The 21476-nt window shown below is 47.6% G+C and overlaps 1 protein-coding gene and 1 long non-coding RNA gene across 5 annotated transcripts in view; one reads left to right on the top strand and one right to left on the bottom strand.

The window, feature by feature from the left end:
• LOC119394508 (uncharacterized) overlaps positions 1–6755 on the bottom strand; it is a 48163-nt gene extending 41408 nt beyond the window's left edge. Inside the window, exon 1 of the long non-coding RNA XR_005184159.2 lies at positions 6356–6755. This is a non-coding gene — a long non-coding RNA (uncharacterized LOC119394508). The remainder of the gene's footprint in view (positions 1–6355) is intronic.
• LOC119394507 (endoplasmic reticulum membrane sensor NFE2L1) overlaps positions 1–21476 on the top strand; it is a 179391-nt gene that overhangs the window by 92056 nt on the left and 65859 nt on the right. For all 4 annotated transcript variants that reach the window (XM_037661814.2, XM_037661813.2, XM_037661812.2 and 1 more), the window contains exon 5: positions 16251–16458. In XM_037661814.2, coding sequence (XP_037517742.1) covers positions 16251–16458 — 208 coding nt within the window. The remainder of the gene's footprint in view (positions 1–16250; positions 16459–21476) is intronic.

Genomic DNA, 21476 nt, shown 5'->3' with positions numbered 1-21476 from the left:
TCTCCTCAGGACACGAAGGCCGCCGGTGGAGATCTCGGCCCCGCACTACAGAGTGGTGCGAGACGTTTTAGGACTGCGCGTGATTTCGTTCTTTTTCTTCAATACTATCTGCAAAAATACGAACAAATATGCTTGGGTGCATATTTTAGAACGCCAACCTATGCGGAGAGATGTGGTTCATGGAAAGAGGTGACACCAGACGAACTGGTGAAGTTCATTGCACATCTGATTTATATAGGTGTGGTTCACATCGCGGGCATCCATCAGGCTATTCTCGTAAAAAAAATATATATAATTAGGCAAAAAATGCACGAGTGCTCCTGTGTCCCACGAAAACCACGAAATGCTTCACCGCATTGCACGAGCAGCGAAGCAGTGCCTCGGTTCAGATTTTTTTTGTGTATTTTATTAGAAACATTGTGTAGAACATTTATTATTTTTGATACTATTCCTGGGTCATTTATCTTCAAAATGTATATTCTGAATTTTCTTTGTTCTGAGTGTCTTTGAATATATAGTGTTTTTTATTGCAAAACTTCATTCCAAAACAGGGGGTTTGTTTTAGCGTCATCACAGGACAACTCTTTATACACTTCGCTGACAGCGGTTCTTGCTTGTCACTTTTGCAATTAATGGGAGTCAGGGGCGTAGCCAGAAATTTTTTTCGGGGGGGGGGGGGCTTGAACGCCCCCCCTCCCCCCTGGCTAGGCCCCTGATGGGAGTCGCTGCTCAGCTTGCCGACCAGCTAGCGGGTTGCTATATAATCACAATAACTCTTCGCACGATGGCGCAAATGCCGGTGTGGACTTTTACCTTGTCCGTAAAAGAGAGTTTCCACAATACCGTATATCCGGACAGGTGTACAGCAGCAACAACGCTGGTAGTGACTTCTTTTTTTTTTTTCGAGGGGGGGGGGGGGGGGGGCAGGGAACGCATGGTGTATACAGGGTTTGAGACCGTTCGCTACCGGCCCGGTCGGCACACATTACCGTCTCCGTCCAATTTGTTTTTGTTTTTAAATAAGCATGTTCGTGAACTACACAGATATGACTGGTCTGAAGCATTTCTTTCGTGAAGAACATGTGGTCACCACGTGCTGAAACATAACCGTGGAACAAAAACTTTGTTTCAATCCGCGTACAGATTTCACTCGTTGTGTACATCGGTATCAATATTTCTCGAATCCTGACTCCAAGTCCCCTTCAGAAATGACCTATATATGAGGCATGGAAAAGGCTTGCTTTCGAATGGCAACGTCATTTTGTTCAAACTCTCTCCCACCATCTTCACTGTGCCGGCGCTTGAACTAAATTTCGCGACTGTGGCCCGCTGGCTATAAGCTGAGTTTGAGACCTCTGGTGTATACGCTGATGACGTAAAACAACAATGAATTTTCATATTCTACTTATCTGCTGGCGTAAAGAGTTCTTTGTTGATATACTCACTAACGTGCAATCTTTTAGCAATTTTTCTTCAGGGAGAAAGCATGTGCAACACAGAAACGTCTCAGACGTATTGTATAGTTGCACAAAGTGTCGGAGGGCCCCGCCGTTATTCGCGCTATTGCCGCTTATAGCTCCCATTAGGTGGCGATTAGTAATACGAAAAATGTTTAGGAAGGCCTAAAACAGGAAAACTAATACAAGTAAAATAAAGAGGTGCTCCTGTATCAAACATTCACATTGAATGAGTACAAACACAATACAGACGGCGCCTTTAATAGCTATGAGCATGAAGTATCGTCAACTCACCTACTAAGACAATAGAAAATTCAGTGCCTATGGAAGATTGCCTGAAACGGCTCGTTGGGACGCTCATGAGTAAAATGGAGCATTCAGTAAACCAACGTTTCTCGAATCCCCGTCCTAACATGTTTAAGATGGCTCCTAATGATTTCCACTATTATAATGCAAACTCAGTTTCGCTATTTTCCTAAGCGGTAAGCAGAATGCTTTGTACTGTAACTCAAGGGACGTCTACATAATTATATACTTGTTTTCGAAATCTCCTTGGCAACGTGTAAATGGGTAAACAGTAGTAGAAATATAAAGCAGACAGAAGAATTAAAGCAGAGACCTTATTTTGGGAATGCGTTACAAAAGACATACTGCAGTGACCAGGCCGGAAAAACAGTATGTACAGAAACCTAGGTAATGTATGGGAGGCAAAATGACAGCAAAAAAGCACTTGTGCTAATAATCAAATTATGATTTCATAAATTCTTTGAATAAATGTAGCAGGAAGTGAAAAATACGGTACACCAAGATATTTTCTCTTAGGTAAGCGCTTGCTCTATTAGATCTAGCATCAGTACCAGTGGTGCTAAAGTTGTTAGAATCTTATTTGCATATAAGTTCATTAATTGCATGCAAGTCAAGCTTTACATCCACGAGATCCTTCAATTCGCTGATACGTAAAATCCACGAGACACAAAGCAACCCCATTCTTGCACGCATCACATTTCGTTACGGAGCAAGACTCAAGAGAATCTTCAAAAATTGGGGGGACGCTTAAGCTTCGCCTTTAAGAGTTGAACGCGATAGGGATATCCTGCCCCTAGTGCGCACTTCGAACACTACGAGTGTTTAACAGAATGCGCGCACTAAGGTGTGTGCCTTATGTAATGGGTAGCATGCTTTAAACCAGGGGCAATTATGCGCGAGAAACTTTTTCGAAGTGGCGATGCACCCACTACGTGGTCTTAAAGGGATACGAGCAGTAATGTGCCTTCTATAATGGGTGGCTGTCTTTAAACCACAAAGTCGTTATGATAATGACATGATGTGACGCCCGATGGCAATGTACGCTTGTACCACGCAACATTACTGCGATATTGCAGCCCGTACTGTGACACCTGTATACAGGACGCGTATTTTTGGGAAGCATGAAAGTTACTTTCAGTGCAGCTCCAAGCGGAGGCGTGGCTGTGTGGTAGAACACCTGCTTGCCACGCAGACGGCCTGGGTTCGATTCTCACTCGGTCCCAATATTTTTATTATTTATTTTATTTGCAGCTTTTTCGATTTTTCGGTCACGGACAAGATGACTTTTCGCTCACAACCAACGGTGCCCACGGCGGAATTTCTGCGATACGAGCTCTTTAACGCTATCGCGTTAATAACGACACTGTAGCAACATCAGAATTTGCGCGATATACGCTGCACGCAGTGGAGTAAGCGGCGCAGAACAGTGGCTAAGAGCAAGTGTCGCGGCATTGGTGCAACTAAAAAGAAAAGAAATCGACAAAACAAAAGGTACATGGGCTGGGCGTAGACGTCCGCGCGCTTGTCTTCCTCATCTTCTGCCCTCACTGGATGTCTCTGGCGGAAAAATAAAATTGCGTCACTGCCCTTAGACTTGTTGAAATGGCTCATTGGCACCAGTACCAGCTTGAAAAGCGGAGCTTGACCAGCGATTATTGTTTCGCACGGTTGTGTTGCGATAGAAGTATCTTGTATCTTAAGATACACGATACATTATCGAATGTATCGGAAATACAGATACAGATACTCGTATTTCGAGACGTATCGCGATACAGATACAAAATACCCATAGAGTATCTAAGATAGTATCTAAGATACATGTATCTTCGATACTGCCCAGCACTGCCGCGTACCATAGGCCTTTGCGGGTATGTGCCACGCGTGACTGAGGGAAAGGATATTATCAGATAGATAGATAGATAGATAGATAGATAGATAGATAGATAGATAGATAGATAGATAGATAGATAGATAGATAGATAGATAGATAGATAGATAGATAGATAGATAGATAGATAGATAGATAGATAGATAGATAGATAGATAGATAGATAGATAGATAGATAGATAGATAGATAGATAGATAGATAGATAGATAGATAGATAGATAGATAGATAGATAGATAGATAGATAGAAACGGTTAAAGTGTATGGTTCGCTAAGAAATTTAAAAGGCCGCATATATACAAGCTGGTGTTTCCGTATGAATTTGGCCAGTGGCCGTGGTGTTGTTCTGCTTCTGGACTGCCGACGTGTTGGATTCCTATGGGCACGGAATGCAAAATCGCTCTTGTGCCTATGAAAACTAGTCCTCCACTACGGCGTCCTACTTTTGTGGCGAGACAATCTACACCAGGCGATTCGCCGGATGCTAGTTTACTGTCGGTTCTCTAGACGACGACGCTTTTAGTAATGGCCATACAGGAGCCGCCCCGACACCAACTCATTGCGCATCTCGGAAGTGCATTATCTGGAAACGCGTATGGCTCCTCCAGCACGTGTCTGCTTGCCGTCTGCAGCCGTCGGGCCCGCCGCAGGTTTAAAGGATGAACATCCCGCGACCGCGATCCGCGCGACGATATTTTTTTTTTCGTTTTTTTCTTTCCGTGAGAGCAGCTCGAACGCCACTAACCGCCGCCCTGTGACGCGTCGTGCACTGATACGTTGGTATCTCTGGAACGAAGTGCCCACCGTGCGTTGTTCCGAGTGACGCTCTGCGAGCCGCCGTGACGATGCCTTCCCAGCGTGACTCGTCGGCCACGCAGGCGGGCGGTAGCCGGGACAGCGGGACGACCAGTTCATACCTGAACCTGGATGACAAGAGCGTTGTCTGGAACCACCGCACTCTCTTGCAAGTAATGGCGGACGCCTCTTTTGCGACGTAGCGTGATGTAGGGCTAATCATGGTCTGAGTCGGCGATATCGACTGCAGTGCGCGCCGCATGATTGTTGAGGAAACGCGGGCAAGTAGTCGCTTCGTTCTTTACACACGCGAGAATCTACACGTCACGCAAACTGTCGCAAAATGATCGTCTCGGAATGCGGTCCCAGCTTTGACCTGTGTCATGGTTTAGAATTGCGAGATTCTATCGCAGACACCGCCACGTCGGCGCTGTATCGTGACGGCCCACACCTTTATTCAGCCATACTATTCTGCTTTCATCGGATATATCTTTCACAGTGATATATTGGATTATGACTTGATAACGAACCAAGTGTTTCCAGCAGTATGAACTGGTTTGGGACTTGTGTGTATTCAATTGCATCGCCTGGACAGTGAGTCGCGAAAAGTACCGTGGCACGCTTGTTCGTTTCGGTCGTCGCAAGGCCGTGTCCTTCGGGTCGCGGTGCAACCATTTCCGTAAGCTGCAAGATTTTTTCGCGAGATTCGTGCCAGGCCCTCCATTGCGGAACGCGTGGAGATGTGTGCGCGATATCTGTGAACACCGACCTTCGAAACCAGCGCACGCGCTCTAACCCTGCCTGTGTAATGTTACACAGATGGCCTAAACCTCGGTTAGTGTAACCGCGGTTCGCTTTAAGCAATGTTTTCAGTTTATTGTTGCGTGTTCACCGAGAACACTTTGCGGGCACCGATTACTTTTAGGACTGATTGATGCATCGACGTGATGATGTGAATATCTCAAGTGATGCCGCAGCTAGGTTTGCTGGAACAGTGGCTCGCCGGTTCGTATTGCTTCCGTAGAAGTCGCATTATTTTTCCTGATACGCGCAGCATTTATGCCGCCGTTTATATTCCGTGACATGTCTGCCGTAAAACGGTCCGACAGCCGCTCCTCAGCATGCACGTCCTTCGATGTGCTGTTCGCAGCGTATTTGTTGTGCAGTTGTGTAGTTCACTCTGGATCAGGCAGACGCGAGGCAAAACAAAAGTGGAGGGTTTGTCGCGGAGAGGCTGTACAGATGCCAGAGGCGTTGTCTCACCGCGCTCGTTTTCTGGCGCGTGAGCCTGCATGCAAGACGCAGCTGCAGACCGTGATCGCACATAAATGAGTTTGCGACGGCTGCCTTTCTTCGTTGACATATTCTGCTAGCCTTATTCCCGCCTGCTGCATTCCATCTCAAGCGTGCAGACGCGTGCTTTGTTCTCAATTCTTTTCTTTTCTTGTGTGTGTGTGTGTGTGTGTGTGTGTTTTATTTCTACGAATTAAGAAGAGGAAAAAGATCGCAATAATTTCTCAACCGCCTGTTGAGTTGCCTTTGCGGCAGGTCTAATCGTAAGCAATCGTGCTTCTTACCTCATTGACAAGGTACACTTTTGTCTACGATTTGTGTTTTATAGAAGTGCAGTTGGTTAGTGATCAATTCCTACATATACAGTACGTTACATATCCCTTGGAGAATAATTCAAGCGTAACTTTAGGAAAGTAGCTCGTCGAGCTTCTTTCCTAAAGGGAGGGACCCTGCACCCAAATTTTACCCGCCGTGTTTCACATTGCAACGCGGTCCTTGTATCGTCCTGAGATGAATGCAAAAGTAATTCTGGATACGCAAACAATAGTTATCGGACTTACACATTCAAAATAAAAGCAGACGACATAGATTGGCATAACCCTTCGTACTTCACTCACCCTTTAACGTGTCAGTCTGGCTTGTCAGATTCCAATAATAGCGCAGCTTATATTTTGCCGTACCGGAACTCTGCGGCACATGGTGAGTAAGGCGATGACGACTTCTTGGATATGCGCTGTTTTTAAAGAATAACGACGAAGAAGGCGCATACACAGAGGTTAACAGGACGCTTTGTCCTGTTCACCTCTGTGTCTGCGTCGTTACTCTTTAAAAACAGCACATATCCAAGAAGTCGGCACATGGTGACATTCCTGCCGCTTTTTTTTTTTTTTTTTTTACTGCTTCGGTGCCACACGAGTCAACACAGACGACTGAGAGGTCAGAACGTCTGAGAAACGATGAGTACAGGGAAATTCTGTGTTTGTCATGCAGGAATCATTCGCTTGCCCTGATGAAGAAATGCAAAGCACGGTGTATTGATGAAGGCAGCGCTTTTCGTAGACCGTTCGACGGCGCCACTTTTGTCAGTTGCGCAGAAATTGAAATTGTGATGCACAAATTGGTGTCTTTTTCGCAGTCCTAACATGTATTAAACACACGTCTGTAAATTTCTCAGACGGAGTACATCGCAAGCGTGCGCAATATATTCAGTTTATTTCAACGCCCAGCATAATAGAGCTAGTACAGAGTCTAGAGGAAAAAGCTGGGCCGAAAGAGCGCCGACCACAAGAACGCCGCCATTACCCTACTATTGTCATTGTTGCTTTAGCACTTATTTGCAGACGGGCTAAAATTAGCACTGTTTAATGTTAGTAATACCGGCAATATAAATCAAACACGGACATTTTGACGATTTAGAAACATGCAGACAGTGTTTAACGTTCATTTAGAAGATTTCTAGCAAATATTCAAATCCACGTAAGCAATTTACTGTGCGCGGAACTCGCGGTGCAGGAAGATGCGTTTGCAGGCACTTTTGTTAGATGGCGCCACCGTATTCGCTTGAGTTCGAGATCGCTGCCGATATAGGGCTGACGCGCTGGAGTTTTGAGTACTGTGGCGGAGCCTGGTGGCGTGCGCCGAAGTTGCTTGGGTAGTCAAAAATGGACGCCGACCGGCGAGTTACGCAGTTCTCAGTTGCTTTAAGCGTTTTACTTAACTTTGCGCCTAGTTTTCAGGCTCAAAAAGTGCTTAAAACGTACGCAGGAACTTGTCCGCTATGCCTGCAGAGTCTGACATGTTTGACGAGCGATCCCTGCTTCAACAAACCGTGCCGAAAGCAGGTGGTCTGGGCGACGGTTCTGAGCAGCGTGCGGTCCCGAAGCGCGATCGCCGCCGTTATTGTTGCGTGGTTAATTGCCTCGAACATGGGGGTAAGGATCCTAATGTGCGGTTTTACTGGTTCCCCTGAAAGCCGTACGAAGTGGAGCGACGGAACCGCTGGATACGTGCCGTCCGACGCGTGAAGTGAGTACGCGAGCAAAACGTGGTTTGCAACGTAACGTGCTGATTACTTTTCGTACGCGCATGCACGCGTTTATATATGTATATATTCCCTGTGTGCAGTCCAGACGGCACGCCGTGGCTGCCGACGGCGATCACGAGGATATGCAGCCGGCATTTCGTGCGAAACGAGAAAAACGATGCCATGAGTCACCATGCGTATGTGCCTACGATTTTTCCGGCAGCTTACAGCTGGCTGCTTCCAGCGGCCGGCTGTAAACATTGCGCGCCGTCGCTTCTCGACCGCCACCGCACGCTGACAGAATTTGACGAATTCCCTAGAAGCAAATGTTGAAAATTACGACCGTGCATGGGGAAAAAGTGTGTTTGCGACTTAATGCGGCAGAAAACGGCACACGACGCGAATGCGCTCATTCGGGCCGCCGACGGCTAGCCTTCGTCACTGGACCTTTCTTGATTCCGTTTCGTCGTGTAATGCAAATCATGTCGGCTTTCTTAACAGCAATCTTTTCGTTTATGCACTGTCGTTAATCGCGCGAGCATGCCTCGTAAAACTTAACTCGAGTTCAACGTCGTATGAGATTCGCTGCACTTGCGAGTTGCAGCGCGCCGAAATGGTTCCTTCAATCTCCTACACGTCGTAAACATACTTGACGTTGACGAGCTTCTTGCGTTTACGCAGATTGCTTGGCCTGAAGAACTCAGCCACGCCAGAAACTGGCCGAGATCCAAAGCGCAGCACAACCGACAGCGGCGGCTCCATTGCGCATCTGAGCTTAGTGCTGCATGCGGCCGCCAGTCTGACTACTCGAAACTAAAGAACTTGTCGTAGGGGGCGCTTTTTAGCACCGTTTTCGCAGCGCCGCCTGGGCAGCCAGTCAGGCCCATCGCGTCTACTGACTGAGTGCGTCGTCGTCTGCGCTTTCTGTTGACACGTACTTACAACTCTACTTCGTGTGAGCTCACTTTCATTAATTGCGATGAAAACTGAATGCCACCGTCAAGTCTAGCCCGCGTCTCAGGAGCTGGTAACGCTCGGGTAATGGCGGCGCCCCGGTGGTCGGAAATTCTAATGCATGTGCACTATGGGTGCAGTGTACTAGACTATGGGGAGCTTTACCTCTAGAGTCTGTACCAGAGTCCTTCAATACTTCTCCTGGTCATGAAGCTCCCGCGAAAGTTTGATATAGGGACAGGAGCAGCCGCTAGGGGCGCCCTCGCCCGTGCGTGGGCATCGGAGCCGTCGGAGCGGCACCGGCGCTGAAGTTGTACGGCGCCCGTCGGAACTGCAAAACGTGATTGAAAGTACCCGCGAACGTTTAGTACATCTTCAGAGTGATGTTACCCTCACGGAAATTCGGGGAATGTCTAATACAGTGCAATTTAGCGTCGAATGAGGCCTTAAAGCTAGAAATTCGATGGCAACAAACGCATGCTGCTTCCGCTGTGCGCGATATACTACTGCTCTAAACGCATGTTTTTTTTTTTTTCTGAAGAATCTAGGGGAACTTTGTGGACGATACGGAGTCCTTCAAGGACTCTGGCGGATCTTCGCGCGTCGCGGAAACGCAGTGGTTGCAACTTTTTATCGTGCATATCAAATGTTTCAGGCTATACGTGGTTGTATATGAATATATCGCAATACAGCCTTCTATTTAAAGAACCAAGAGCCAGTGTGAATGAATTAGTTCTTTGAAAATTAACTATGATCGAGGGATAGTTCACAGTGCTTTCCACATGTTTTCATGTTTTATTTCGCGTTCGTTTATCACTACGGTGCCGTGCCGCGTTTAAACTTCGCTTGCTCATGCAGTAATGTGTAGTTTTCCCAATCCTTCTTTACTGTTTTTACTGTCAAGGCGAAAGCCTTACATGCCTCATCAAACGCGAAAATTGATCGTCGGTGTCCCACGTCGGCGGCGTCAACACGTAATGCAAAAAATGATCATCTCTCGTGAGTACGTATTTATTGCGCTCTTCAGTTGTGACTTCTGCTAAATTATTTTTCTTCATTTCCGGCATCCGTAAGCGTCTCGCCCTTCGTTAGGTGTTCATACATATATAATTAGCACGTCAGAACAAGGCTTATTACACACGACGGTTAGGAACTGTTTATTGATCCATCAGATTCAAACCCTATTTGATCACCAGCACTCAAAACCAAATGTTTTTATTTAGTACAGACGTTTGCCCTAATACACATGCACAACACATATCTTGTGTGTATATTAAACGTTTTAAAGTAATCATTCGCTCGCATGACGAAGGTGCGCCTCTCTTCCGCTGTCACCCTAGCAAGCTTCAGCTGGTAGCGCTGAAGTCGCCGTTCCAAGCAACGAACGTGTGCTTCCAATTTTTGAAGCTGCGAGGAACTGCATATAGCTCCGTCTGTTTGGCATGCCACCTCTACGTTTTTGGTGACCTCAGTGCCTGTAAAAAAGAAAACGGCGAACGTTGCACTCCTCGAACTCATGTTTTACGGGCATGCAACGAGTAAGTGTGCGTCAAGGCGGTCAATATGCTCACCTTCATTAGCTGTGTTTTTCTCCGCAGTAGCTGTGTCAGAGGGGCTCGTGCGCAGTGTCGGTGCAGCCTCAACGTTATCCACATCTGATGATGGTTCCCGACGACGCTTAGAACGCGTTTGCTGTCTAGGCAGGCGAGCTCTGGACGTTTTCGCGCTTCACAAATACGCCGGGAGGCCACGAAAATCCTCGGCAGTTTCGGAACGTCGCGCTGCGACGTCACGACAGCACCTCCGATTATCCACTGGTCCACGCGAACGATGTCACTCTCGTCAAAGTGCTTTGCACAAACGCGTACATGTGGGCAATCGAATGTGAAACCACCAGTTCCTTGTCGCGGTATGGCGCGCTTCCACTTTTCCCGCCGTTCGGTGTCTCGAGGAAGCGAGAACATCGGCACTTTTTCGTCGTTTCCCTTGTATCCGGATCGACATCCGAGTGCGCAGCAGGTACGCGGCATCCTTCCCGACCTTCAGGCACAACACACTAGCCACATGAAAAAACATATGGCCGAAAAGGACGCGCTAACACGCCACAATATTTCGCAGTGACAGCGGCAGCCACCTCTGCTGCCGTCGGCGCGATGCCAACAGAATGGACGCAGCGCCGCCCCGCGGCCTCCGCTTGCATGGCACAAAGCTCCCTCATAGAGTTACGGCGCAGCTTCATGACCAGGAGAATATTGAAGGACTCTGTCTGTACTAAGCATGACACCTCACTCCAGGCAACAGAAATTGTCGATTAACTCAGCAATTAGCTGTTTCAAAGACGAACGTTCGCACGTTATGTAGCGCTGAAGGCGTACTCTGCGCCCTGGCTGAAGTTTAGCTTGGATTGTAAGTAAGGGGGTCTTTATGACAAATTTTGGTTCTCGAGGCACTACTTTTATGACGTGCGCTCACCGGCATCCCCATCGGAAATGCTTTTTTCACGAGGGACAAGGGAAGTGGGGCTGGCCAGCCAGGTGGTGTCGGATGTCCTCCTATGCCGTGGAGTCCTGCTGTGTGTCACCCCCTGTCTGTGCCACGTTACCGGGTACTCGCAGTCGATGATGTCCCTGGTTCGATTATCAGCTACTGCGACCGCATATTGATGAGGGCTGAATTTAATTATAAAAACAGCTTGTGTGCGGAACTTTGTACGTGGCATTAGTCTCGGGTGGCCCCGTTGCGCCGTCCACGAAACAACAACAACAAAAAAATATAAAATTATTCCTCCCCACACAGGCTGTTCATGTAACTTCTTGCGCAACTGGTGCGACTGTCTGTGTAATGGCGATCAGTCCGGCTGTTCTTCGAATAAGGCTTCGTGAGCTTTAATTTGTTTCAATCTGTAGATCTTAGGTCACGCAGTGCGTTGACATATATCTCGCAGGCACGAATGTCCTTGTGCGATGAACGTACTCTCAAACACGGTCGTTCGATCGAACATTGACGCAGAAAAAAAAAAGGGTCAAACAGACGAGACGATCAACTTACACGCGCTATGCGTCTTATTGTGCCATAATGACGGAGAAAGCACTGCCATACCTGAATTTAGCCTTGGCACGTGGACATATGAAAACATGTGTAGATTATGTGACTTTGTTCTTGTTCCGCGTTGCAAAGAAAAAAAGAAAAGAAAGAAAGAAGCCGTTGTTTGAAGTCTTGTCCTCTCTATGCATCCCTTTCGCGCTGCCATAATGCATGAATATCGCTCCGGCGTTATCGCTGCGATTCGCCACTCGGCGTGCCCCGTGATAAGGATACGAACGGAACGTTACAAAAATGTGCGCGTGGCCCTATATTCTGCGAAGTGCAAACCTGTTGAGGGACGACGTTTGAAGAAACTCCAGATTTCTCTCGCACGCGGCCGTACTTTTCGGGACGTCATCCACCAGCGTGTTGAGGGCGGCGAGCCCATCGGCGCGTGGCGGCGCTCATTAGCGGCTGCTCCGCCATTGTCCTCCTCCGGCGAGCCGAAGGATGGCAGCCACGCATGAGTGGCGCTCCCGTCTTGCCTTTCGCTTCCTCGTGCCGACGGCGCCCCTAATCCGACCGGCAGCCTTATTATCGCCTGTTCAACATAAGTTATTTCTAGGAAGGCCATCATGCATTGCGGCCATCCCCGCGTGCAAGCAGCTTAATCTGGCTGAGGTTCTTTCAGATCAGGGGCGTAGCCAGAGATTTTTTTTTCGGGGGGGGGGGGGGGGGGGGGGGGTTCAACCATACTTTATGTATGTTCGCGCGTGCGTTTGTATGTGTGCGTGTATATATACGCAAGCAAAATTGAAAGTTTTCGGGGGAAGGGGTTTGAACCCCCCCCCCCTGGCTACGCCCCTGTTTCAGGTCGTCCGGGTCTCGATGGATGTATCTTACAATCATTCCCTTCGATATAACTGATGGCAGTGGTGCCTCCAGGCTCGTTCTTTTTACGCCTTTGCTGTGTCTTTTTTCTTTCTTTCTTTGATGTCCATCAGTATCATAGCCAAAAATGTTCTTCAGGGAGGGGGCCCGGTTCAACCACCTTTAATGTGCGTTCGTGCGTGTGTTTGCATGTGTGCGTTTATACGAGGGCGAGACCCCCTACTAGCCAGTGGTTATGGGTCTAATGAGTGTTGTGTATTTTCATGTAATAAGAACTTGAAATAAAAAACGATTGATTGAGAAAAAAAAAATCAGAAGGTTTTTTCTTGGGCGGGGGGGGGGGGGGGGGTGTTCGACCATACTTTCTGTATAATAATAATTGTTGGGGTTTAACGTCCCAAAACCACAATATGATTATGAGAGACACCGTAGCCTAGGGCTCCGGAAATTTTGACCACCTGGGGTTCTTAAACGTGCACCTAAATCTAAGTACATGGGCCTGAAGCATTTTCGGAATGCTATCCTGCGACCTGCGGTTCAGTAGTCGAGCGCCATAACCACTAGACCACCGTGGCAAGTTACATTACGTATGTTCGCGCATGTATATATATGCAAGCAAAATTGAAAATTTTCCGGGGGGGTGGGGGGGTGGGGGGTGTTGAGCCAACCCGTCCCGGCGCAATAATGGTATGGTCCATTATCTGTGGGGCATGCGCGTAGCACATGGGCATCTCTCATTTACAAAAGTGACGTGCAGGTGTGGGAATAATTGTTCTTCAACGCTCTCATACACTGGGTTGAACATGGTTGCGTGACATATGGATGCTCCAAAAGTTGAACAGCATGTTGTCGTGAAGCTTCTGCCAGAAAGGTGCTGCTGACTTATTTTTTTTTTTATCGTCAGGGGTCATTACTGATCGAATTTGCTGAACTTGGAGAGACTATCAATTGTTTCTGATAATGTGAAACGCTGGGTTGGCAGTGTGTCACAGTCATGAACAAACAACATGGAAAATTGATGAATGGGGTCATCTTGTTCGATGACAATGCCCGTCCCCATGCCACTGATGTGATTAATACAAACCTGGCTAAGTTCAAGTGGGAAACGCTGCAACATCTGCCTTGTTGCCCAGCCCGGTCACCTTGCAACTTCCGCATTTTCGGGCAATTGAAAAAACAGCTCAAAGGAGCTAAATTTGTGTCGGATGATGACGTGAAAGAGTCAGTTACAGACTTTTTGAAGCAGCAAACGAGGGAGTTTTACGAGACAGGAATCGTGCAACTCGTTAGTGAGTGGGACAAATGTCTAAATAATCATAGATATTACTTTTAAATAAAGTACCCCGTTTGTAATATATTCGCATTAGCTCACTTTCGTTTGACTCGCCCTCGTATATACACATGTAAACTTTCATAAGGAGTTTGAATACCCTCCCCCCGCTAAGCCACTGATGTCCAGGGCTGTTATTACAAACAGCGAATTGTCGTTTTTCTAATGTTTAGAGCAGTAATCTATCGCAGGCAGAATACACACGTGCTAAATTTCAGTGATCCTGCATGTTCATTCTTGAACCTAAGGATGACCAAGTCTGATCTCATTGTCATCCTACAAAACATGCAACAGAACATGTCAGTGGTTTTTGGACTGTTTCCACGTACCAGACACGAATAGAAGTTGTGTGTCATTGTAGATATGGGTCGTTGCCCAGATCTCTTGCTCCTTTTGCTTTTTGTTTTGTTTCTTTAATTTGTACACATTTGTCTGTGTATGGTGCTGACCAGTAATAATTTAAACGATTAAAATATGCCAAACCACAAGAGGATTGATCGAAGCTTTTTATATTAAAAGAAAGGATCAGCTTGTGTCAGCAACACATCCATTGTACTGTACTCAACAGAAAGGTGCTTTCTTGAAGGGCAGCTATGATGACTGTGTCATTCTGCATCACACCCTGGCATGAATGTTTGCAGGATTTTGTCTTGGGGGGTGCAAACCTGTGCTTGCATCCCGGATGGGGGACCGGGAGAGCGCGGGTGTAGCTCAAGGGGGGGGCAACTGCTGGTGTGGCTTGAGGCGGGCCAAGTGCCCCTTTTGCACTCCTCTGCCGATGCCCATGCACCCTGGTTCACATGCAAAAATTTCATGCAGAAATCTTTGCACATGACCGTCAGTGTGACGTCATGGATCTCAGAGTTGTACGTAACGTGTTACAAGTAATCGATTACTTGTAATCAGTTACATTTTCTTGTAATTTTGTAATATAATCAACTGCTTTTTCGAAACTGTAACGTTCTTAGTAATTCAGATACATTTTTTGTAATTGATTACCGGTAATCAATTACTTTTTTACTTCCAAAATCAAGTTGTAACCAGTCTTCTATGGCACTTCTAGTCCCCAAATATATGTGACCGCTCTGTAGTGACCACCCGTCCTGTTAGGCGGGGGTCCCTACAGAGCCTACTTTTTCACCTTTTCCTTGGCCTTACCTGCAACGCTTTGCCCGAGTGCCAGCAAGAGCGAAGTCTGAGGCTTGATATAGGACATGGACTAGCATAGAAGCACTGCGCAACTATGAGATGGTGCGCAAGGTGTTCTTACATTAGAATACCACCCTTTCCTTTAGCGCATGCATTGAGAGAGTGCTCAGGGTAGCAGCTGACCTCTTAACAAAAAAACGCGAAAGAATCAGCGACGACAACGTTGAAAAACAACTCCTGTTGATAGATAACGTGTAACTCTATGTCACAGAAGCCACAGCAAGTCTCCCAGCCTTCACGCACGCCTCCAGCCTTCGCTCTCTAATGCAAGCCACAGTAGTTTGTTGAGCTTGAGTAAGCTTGTGTTACTGTCTTATGGCAATAAGAATTTGAAAGAAAGTAATGCAGAAGTAATCGATAACATTTCTGTAATTGTTCAGTTACTTTTTGGGGCTGTAATTGACCACATTAGTCAATACATCTTAAAGAAAGTAATTGTAATTGTAATCAGTTACTTATTTTCTATAATGTGTACAAGTCTGATCTCAATGTCTTTTTTTGTATATTAGCCACATCAGCTCAACAAAATTTTGTGAAACTCGGTACATTAGGTCTCTGGCACTCTTATAGGACAGCGTATTTCATTTTTACTAATTAAGAACTGTGTAAGTTCTAGAAGACGCCGTCAAAATCTTTGACATATCGGCAAATTCATGCCAGAACCGACTGTGCGTTGTTACCTCACACCAGCCGCACAAACTGACTATGCTTCAATCTTTCAATTTTAGCAAGCATTGGAATGGCGTCGACGTTGACGCAAGATTAATCTAAAAGGGAAACTTGGGCGAGTTGGTTAACTAAGAAAGAAAAAAAAAACGGGGCAAAAGGACGAGAAAGGCAAGATGCACAGATACAGCACCGTTTTCTTTCTTCACAAGGACATTGTGTCATGTTGTCATTACACAATGCCCCACATAACAGTGGCATGGGGCTTGTGCAAATATTTCTTCCTAGTCCATTTGATGTCAAATCTTGCTCGTTTCTATTGCTCTGAGAGAGCCGTTGCAGTGGTGTTGTGCAGTGTGGATGCTATTTATTTGGCAGCTGTTTGTGATAATCTGGTTTTGCTCATCGCCTGCAGGCAGCAGACCTGTATCCTGCTGACGACTGTTGGGGAGGCTCGGAGCAGAGAGACCTTGGTGCAGATAAGGGCCCCCCTCTGGCCACTGGGGGTCCGCCACCTCACAACTACACAGATCCATTCCCAGGCGTTCTGCTCAACAATGCCACGCTTGGCCCTCCACCTGTGGACCACAGCAGTGCTTACTTGCATGGAGCTGGAGCCTTTGGTATGTGACCACAAGATGGCACCATAGATACCAAGGAAATGTCCAGACGAATAAAAATGCATTAGAGTGACTACAGTAGATGAGTGCCTATGCTAGGCATTCTCAAGTCATGTAGAGCAGCTTGCCATTGTCATTGAAATGTAAGGCATACAACCGTTACATTACTCAGCTGCTGTTTCGTGTGCTTTAAAGAGACAATAATTTATTTGAGTGGAGTGTAGGCCCAGATTGGGCTCACTATACACCTTTTCAAATTCTCACGCCAGGGGGGCGCCATATTGAAATGTGCGCCGCCTAACGTGCAAGATTGGCGAAATCGCCATCTTGGGCTGCGCGTACTCGAACCGGCGTGCTATCCATTGGTGTGAGATCTCTGCTAAAGCCCGTGTTTGCTGATTTTTCGTTTCTTTAGACTGTTTTGTTTGATATCGTCGCTGCCACTGACCGATTCGTCGCTGTCTGAACCGTTAAGCGGCGCGCATTCGCGCTTGCAACGCAAGAATGAGCTCCGCGTCTGCGAACGGCAGTGCTTCGTCGTCGGTACCAGTAGCAGCAAGCGTAGTAGAAGGTCGATCACGGCATGAAGTGTTAATAATCGGTAACTAGAATGTTCTTGCAGCTGTCTACCGATTTCCTTTATTGGCGTACTAAACGTCTACGGATCATTCATCAGTTTCAACCTCCGCGCATACTTGTTCGCGACGCGTAAGTTTGTCAGCTGTAAACTGTAAACACCGCACAATTCTTCTTCACAGATACCTTGACCTACATTCACCACAACGACGCCGAAGACTAGGTCGAGGACACGTGTGAGTGGCCAGGAATACGGCGAGTGAACTTTGTTAATATATCGTTGAGGCGAATGTGTGGGGTCTTTGCCAGGTGTGCAACTACGAGGCACTGGAGTCGCACAACTACGTGCAGTCTGGCTGGGTGGGTCAGTCACTGGAGCACAATGTGAAGGAAAAAGTCGTGCTGGTGAAGGGGAATGTGACACCGTCGCAAGCCGTGAACAGTAGGCCCCATCGCGCGTGGGTTGCCGCGAGGCCCTCCGGTGAAGTACGGCGCGCGCAGGCTGCACATGCGTAACCGGACAAGGCGGAGTTTGCAGCCGTGTCGGCCGCTGTATTATGGACGATATGAAGTACGAATCCGTAACATTCTTACTTACTAGGTGAGTCATCAGTGGCTTGCGTACATTCCTATCCAGGATGCTGCAAGGGAACGTTGTCCTCGTCAGTTTTTTTGCCGCCAGCGAAATACCGGGAAGACAGGCGTGACGATGGCGACACGCGGAAGTTGTTCCGATTTACTGAGGCCACCCACTGCTGCCGCATTTCAGGCGACGATGGAAAACGATGCAGCGCGAACATGCCACACTTGCACTCATCGCATGGCGTACTGTGCTGCGGACACACGATTTCACCTAAACTATTGCTCTTCTGCTGCTCGTTCGTTCACTCGTACACGACACAGTGATGGCCAGATGACTTGCTATGCGAATGCAGTAAATTTTCTGCCATGATAGTCACTTCGTATCAGAGACGGGAGCACAACACAGTCACACAAACGCGTACCAAAGCAACACAAACATGGCAGTCGCGCAGCCCAAAGCACGATGGCAACACTGAGAGCATACCCTCTACCCCTGCAGCTGACTGGTTCGAGGCTGCTCCTGTGAAAAGGTCTATAGAAGCTTCACTTGCAAAGCTTCGTAGTTGCAAAGCTTCATGTGTTATGTCCTGTCCATAAATGTAATCCCGACCTCAGTACAATTATGGAATATCGTGTAAAATGTAATAGTTCCGTATCAGAATATCCACACAGAGTCCTCTTTGGGAGTTGCCCAAGTGATGCATAAGTGTAGAGTTTTATCGTAGGAACAAGTATAGTCAAGGCGTTCCCTGGAACTTTGTCTTTGCGGGGCATTGGCATGGCGTCTTTCATCTTCTTTGTAGCATTCATCAGCGTCTGGAATTGCCCAACAAAAGGCCCATCCCACAACCATTGAAACGCATGTTTGACATTAAATCTTCCTAAAGCTGGAATTGTCCTGATGTGTGCAGTGCTCGATCTCAACTGTACACAGTGACCTGTAAAGGGCTTTTATTCCACCATTACGAAATATTTCACGAAAGCCTAAATTTTTTCTATATGTTGCTGGTACAGCACATTCGTATGGTTCAGAAACACCAGGAAAAAATGTGATGCAAGTAGAAGCACTGAAAGTGGTTTATTGAACCTTGACCACAAGTGGAACCCGTGTGGCTCCACTTGTGGTCCAGGTTCAATAAACCACTTCAAGTGGAGCCACTAGGGAAGTGGGACCACTTGGCTAGTGCCGCAGCTGGAATGCAAACATTCAAGCTGAAAATACCAGTATGAATGTTCACATCAAGTAGAATTCAAACTGATGAGATCTTGCACGGATTTCAGCTGGCTCCTATTGCATGTCACTTGGTTCCTGCTTTGATTGACCACAGGACCTGCTGGTCCAGTGAGCTAAGCACAGCCAATAGCAGCGTGGTGGGAAAACTCAACAGCATTTATGGGATTGCTTGCAGCAGTTGTTGTTAGAACATATCTTGAGATGTAGGATGTGCTTGCACATATCCTTGTACACTGCCTCAAGTTGAATTCCGCTATAACGAACACCACCACAACGAACTTTCCACAACAATGAAGAATTTTCCGCCCCCATAAAGCAACGCGAAAGATGTCACGTTACAACGAGTACTTTTACTGGGTACTTCCGCTTCATTGAAGTTGGTTTTCGAGTGCTACCACATAAGGAAAAGGCGCTTGGCTAGGATTGCCGTGAAATTCCAATGGCAACTCGACAATTTCTCGTTGGCGATCATGACTTCCATAACAGTGCGGCCGCATCGCAAGACCCGTGTGTTTATCTAAAACACTTTCCACTTACCCATGGGCGTCCAGAGGGGGGTGCAAGGGGGGGGGGGGGCTGCCCCCCCCCCCCTTGGAAATTTGGATAATAATTTTCTATGCAGTAGCTTCAGGATTTCCAGGCAACTTTGCACGTTACACACTACTATTAGAGAGTTCTAGCAAGTTACGGAAATACGGTACGCAAATACGGTAAGGCAGTACGGTAGCGTTCCTCCTTTCCCGCTGGTTGTGCTTTCGCCGCTCTCGTTCCAATGACAATGCGTACCCAAAACGACAAGTGTCTCGTTAACAATGCTTTGACTGACGGGCAACAATTAGGTGTGACAACCCCACAGTAATTTTTGAAAAAGCTTTTGCGGTGTGGGGGTAGTTGGGGTGCCTTCACCGGCAAAAAGTCGACGACCTGGAAAGGTGGAGCGGTACCGTCATACGGTAGCATATTTGCGTACCGTACTTCCGTAACTAGCTAGAACTCTCTATTGACTGATCTTGCCAGTGATGTCATGGCAGTGAAAGAATAGCTACCTCTGTTGGATGCGAGCCCCTTCCCCTCCCCCCCCCCCCCCCCCCCCCCCCCCCCCCCCCCACCCCTCTGCGGATGCACCCCCTTGCAGAAAGTTCTGCGGACACCCTTGCACTTACCAAACGCACATCCCGAGCGATTTTTCGCCATTGAGATGCTCGGTGACAGACGCCACGATCAGCTGGTGGGTTTAATGCGCATGCGGGCCGCACTAGATTCGTTTGACTGCTGCCACGTTTATGAAGATAATTTGGCCGTGAATTAAAACACACACACAAAGGGAGGAACACGATGACATGACGAGCGTTTATGACTTAGCGCTCAAAAGAAAACTACTGCTGGTCGTCACTAGTTCTGTGATCGTGGATGACAGCCACAGCGTTCTGAAGCCACACGCATGGCCAGCACACACCTATATTCGGACACAACTTTAGAAGGCAGCGGCATTTCCTTCTCACAGGTGGATGAACACAAGCCTGCACCAATGGGCGCGCGCTTGGGACTGACGTCATGAGCGGGACGGCCGGTAGCTCCACCTTCAGAGAACATCGGTGCGTGCATGAGCGGGACTATTTCTTTAGTCGCGGAGGTGATCGGCTGCCGCGCTTCGGTCGTCTGGGCGGGGCCTCTCCTGCCTTCTAAAGTTGTATCCGACTATAGTCCAAGTGAAACGACATTGTTCCACGACCGCTGCGAACACAATTTGCGGTCGTGTTGACGCGATCATGGGTGACTACCAAAGTATGCGCGCATTAGTGATCAGGGGCGGCGCCAGCTGGGGGTGCGGTGGGGGGGGCTGCCCCCCTTAGATTTCTACCTGCCCCACCTATGCCCCCTCCCCATCCCCCAAGGGCAAACGTATTCAAAACACAGTGCCCAAATCCCAGATTATCAGCCTTCCTGCCCTCCTGAAGGTACTCTAATGGCGTGTGTTTGTGCTCTAATGGCGAACTGCTTACTTCCCACCTCTACCCTTGGAAACCCAGCAACAAATGGCAGGCCATTGTGCAATGCACGTCATCGCTTCATTTTCATTTTTTCATCCATGGTGGAGTTTTTTTTTTTCTCGAACTCTGACAACTGAGGGGAGGGGCTACGGTGAAATTTGCCCCCCCCCCCCCCAATGGGAAACCCTGCGCACTTCTATGTCGAATGCTGTGCCACCCCGAAACCCTGCAAGTGCATCTTTCGTAACAAATAATGCTCACCTTTCAACTGTATTGTAATGAGTTGCAATCCATCTTCATGTGCCCACATGGCATAAAGATGGGGTCATTGCTTTGATAGGTTGTGTGGGGCTTGTGAGCGCACCATTTTTTGCTGTGCTATATTTAGGTTGCAACATGCCGCTGTAATGTTTTTCAAAGAGGCCAACAGCCAAATGCACTACAGGAAACTGTGGTTCATTTGGCTGTACCACAGTTTGGCTTTACCACAAGTTCTACCACAGTTTCCTGTGGTAAAACTCTACACTTACGCATCACTTCAACTTTCAAAGGAGAGACTGTGTGGAATTTTTTCGAAGTGAGTTGACTAGCATTGAAGTAGTGTTTCAACATAGGGCTCATCTGCAGCAGAATTGTAA

The sequence above is a fragment of the Rhipicephalus sanguineus genome, chromosome 5 (assembly GCF_013339695.2).
Source record: "Rhipicephalus sanguineus isolate Rsan-2018 chromosome 5, BIME_Rsan_1.4, whole genome shotgun sequence".
Classification (NCBI taxonomy): domain Eukaryota; kingdom Metazoa; phylum Arthropoda; class Arachnida; order Ixodida; family Ixodidae; genus Rhipicephalus; species Rhipicephalus sanguineus.
The sequence above is the reverse complement of the archived record's forward strand: the minus strand, read 5'-3'. Positions and strand labels throughout refer to the sequence as shown.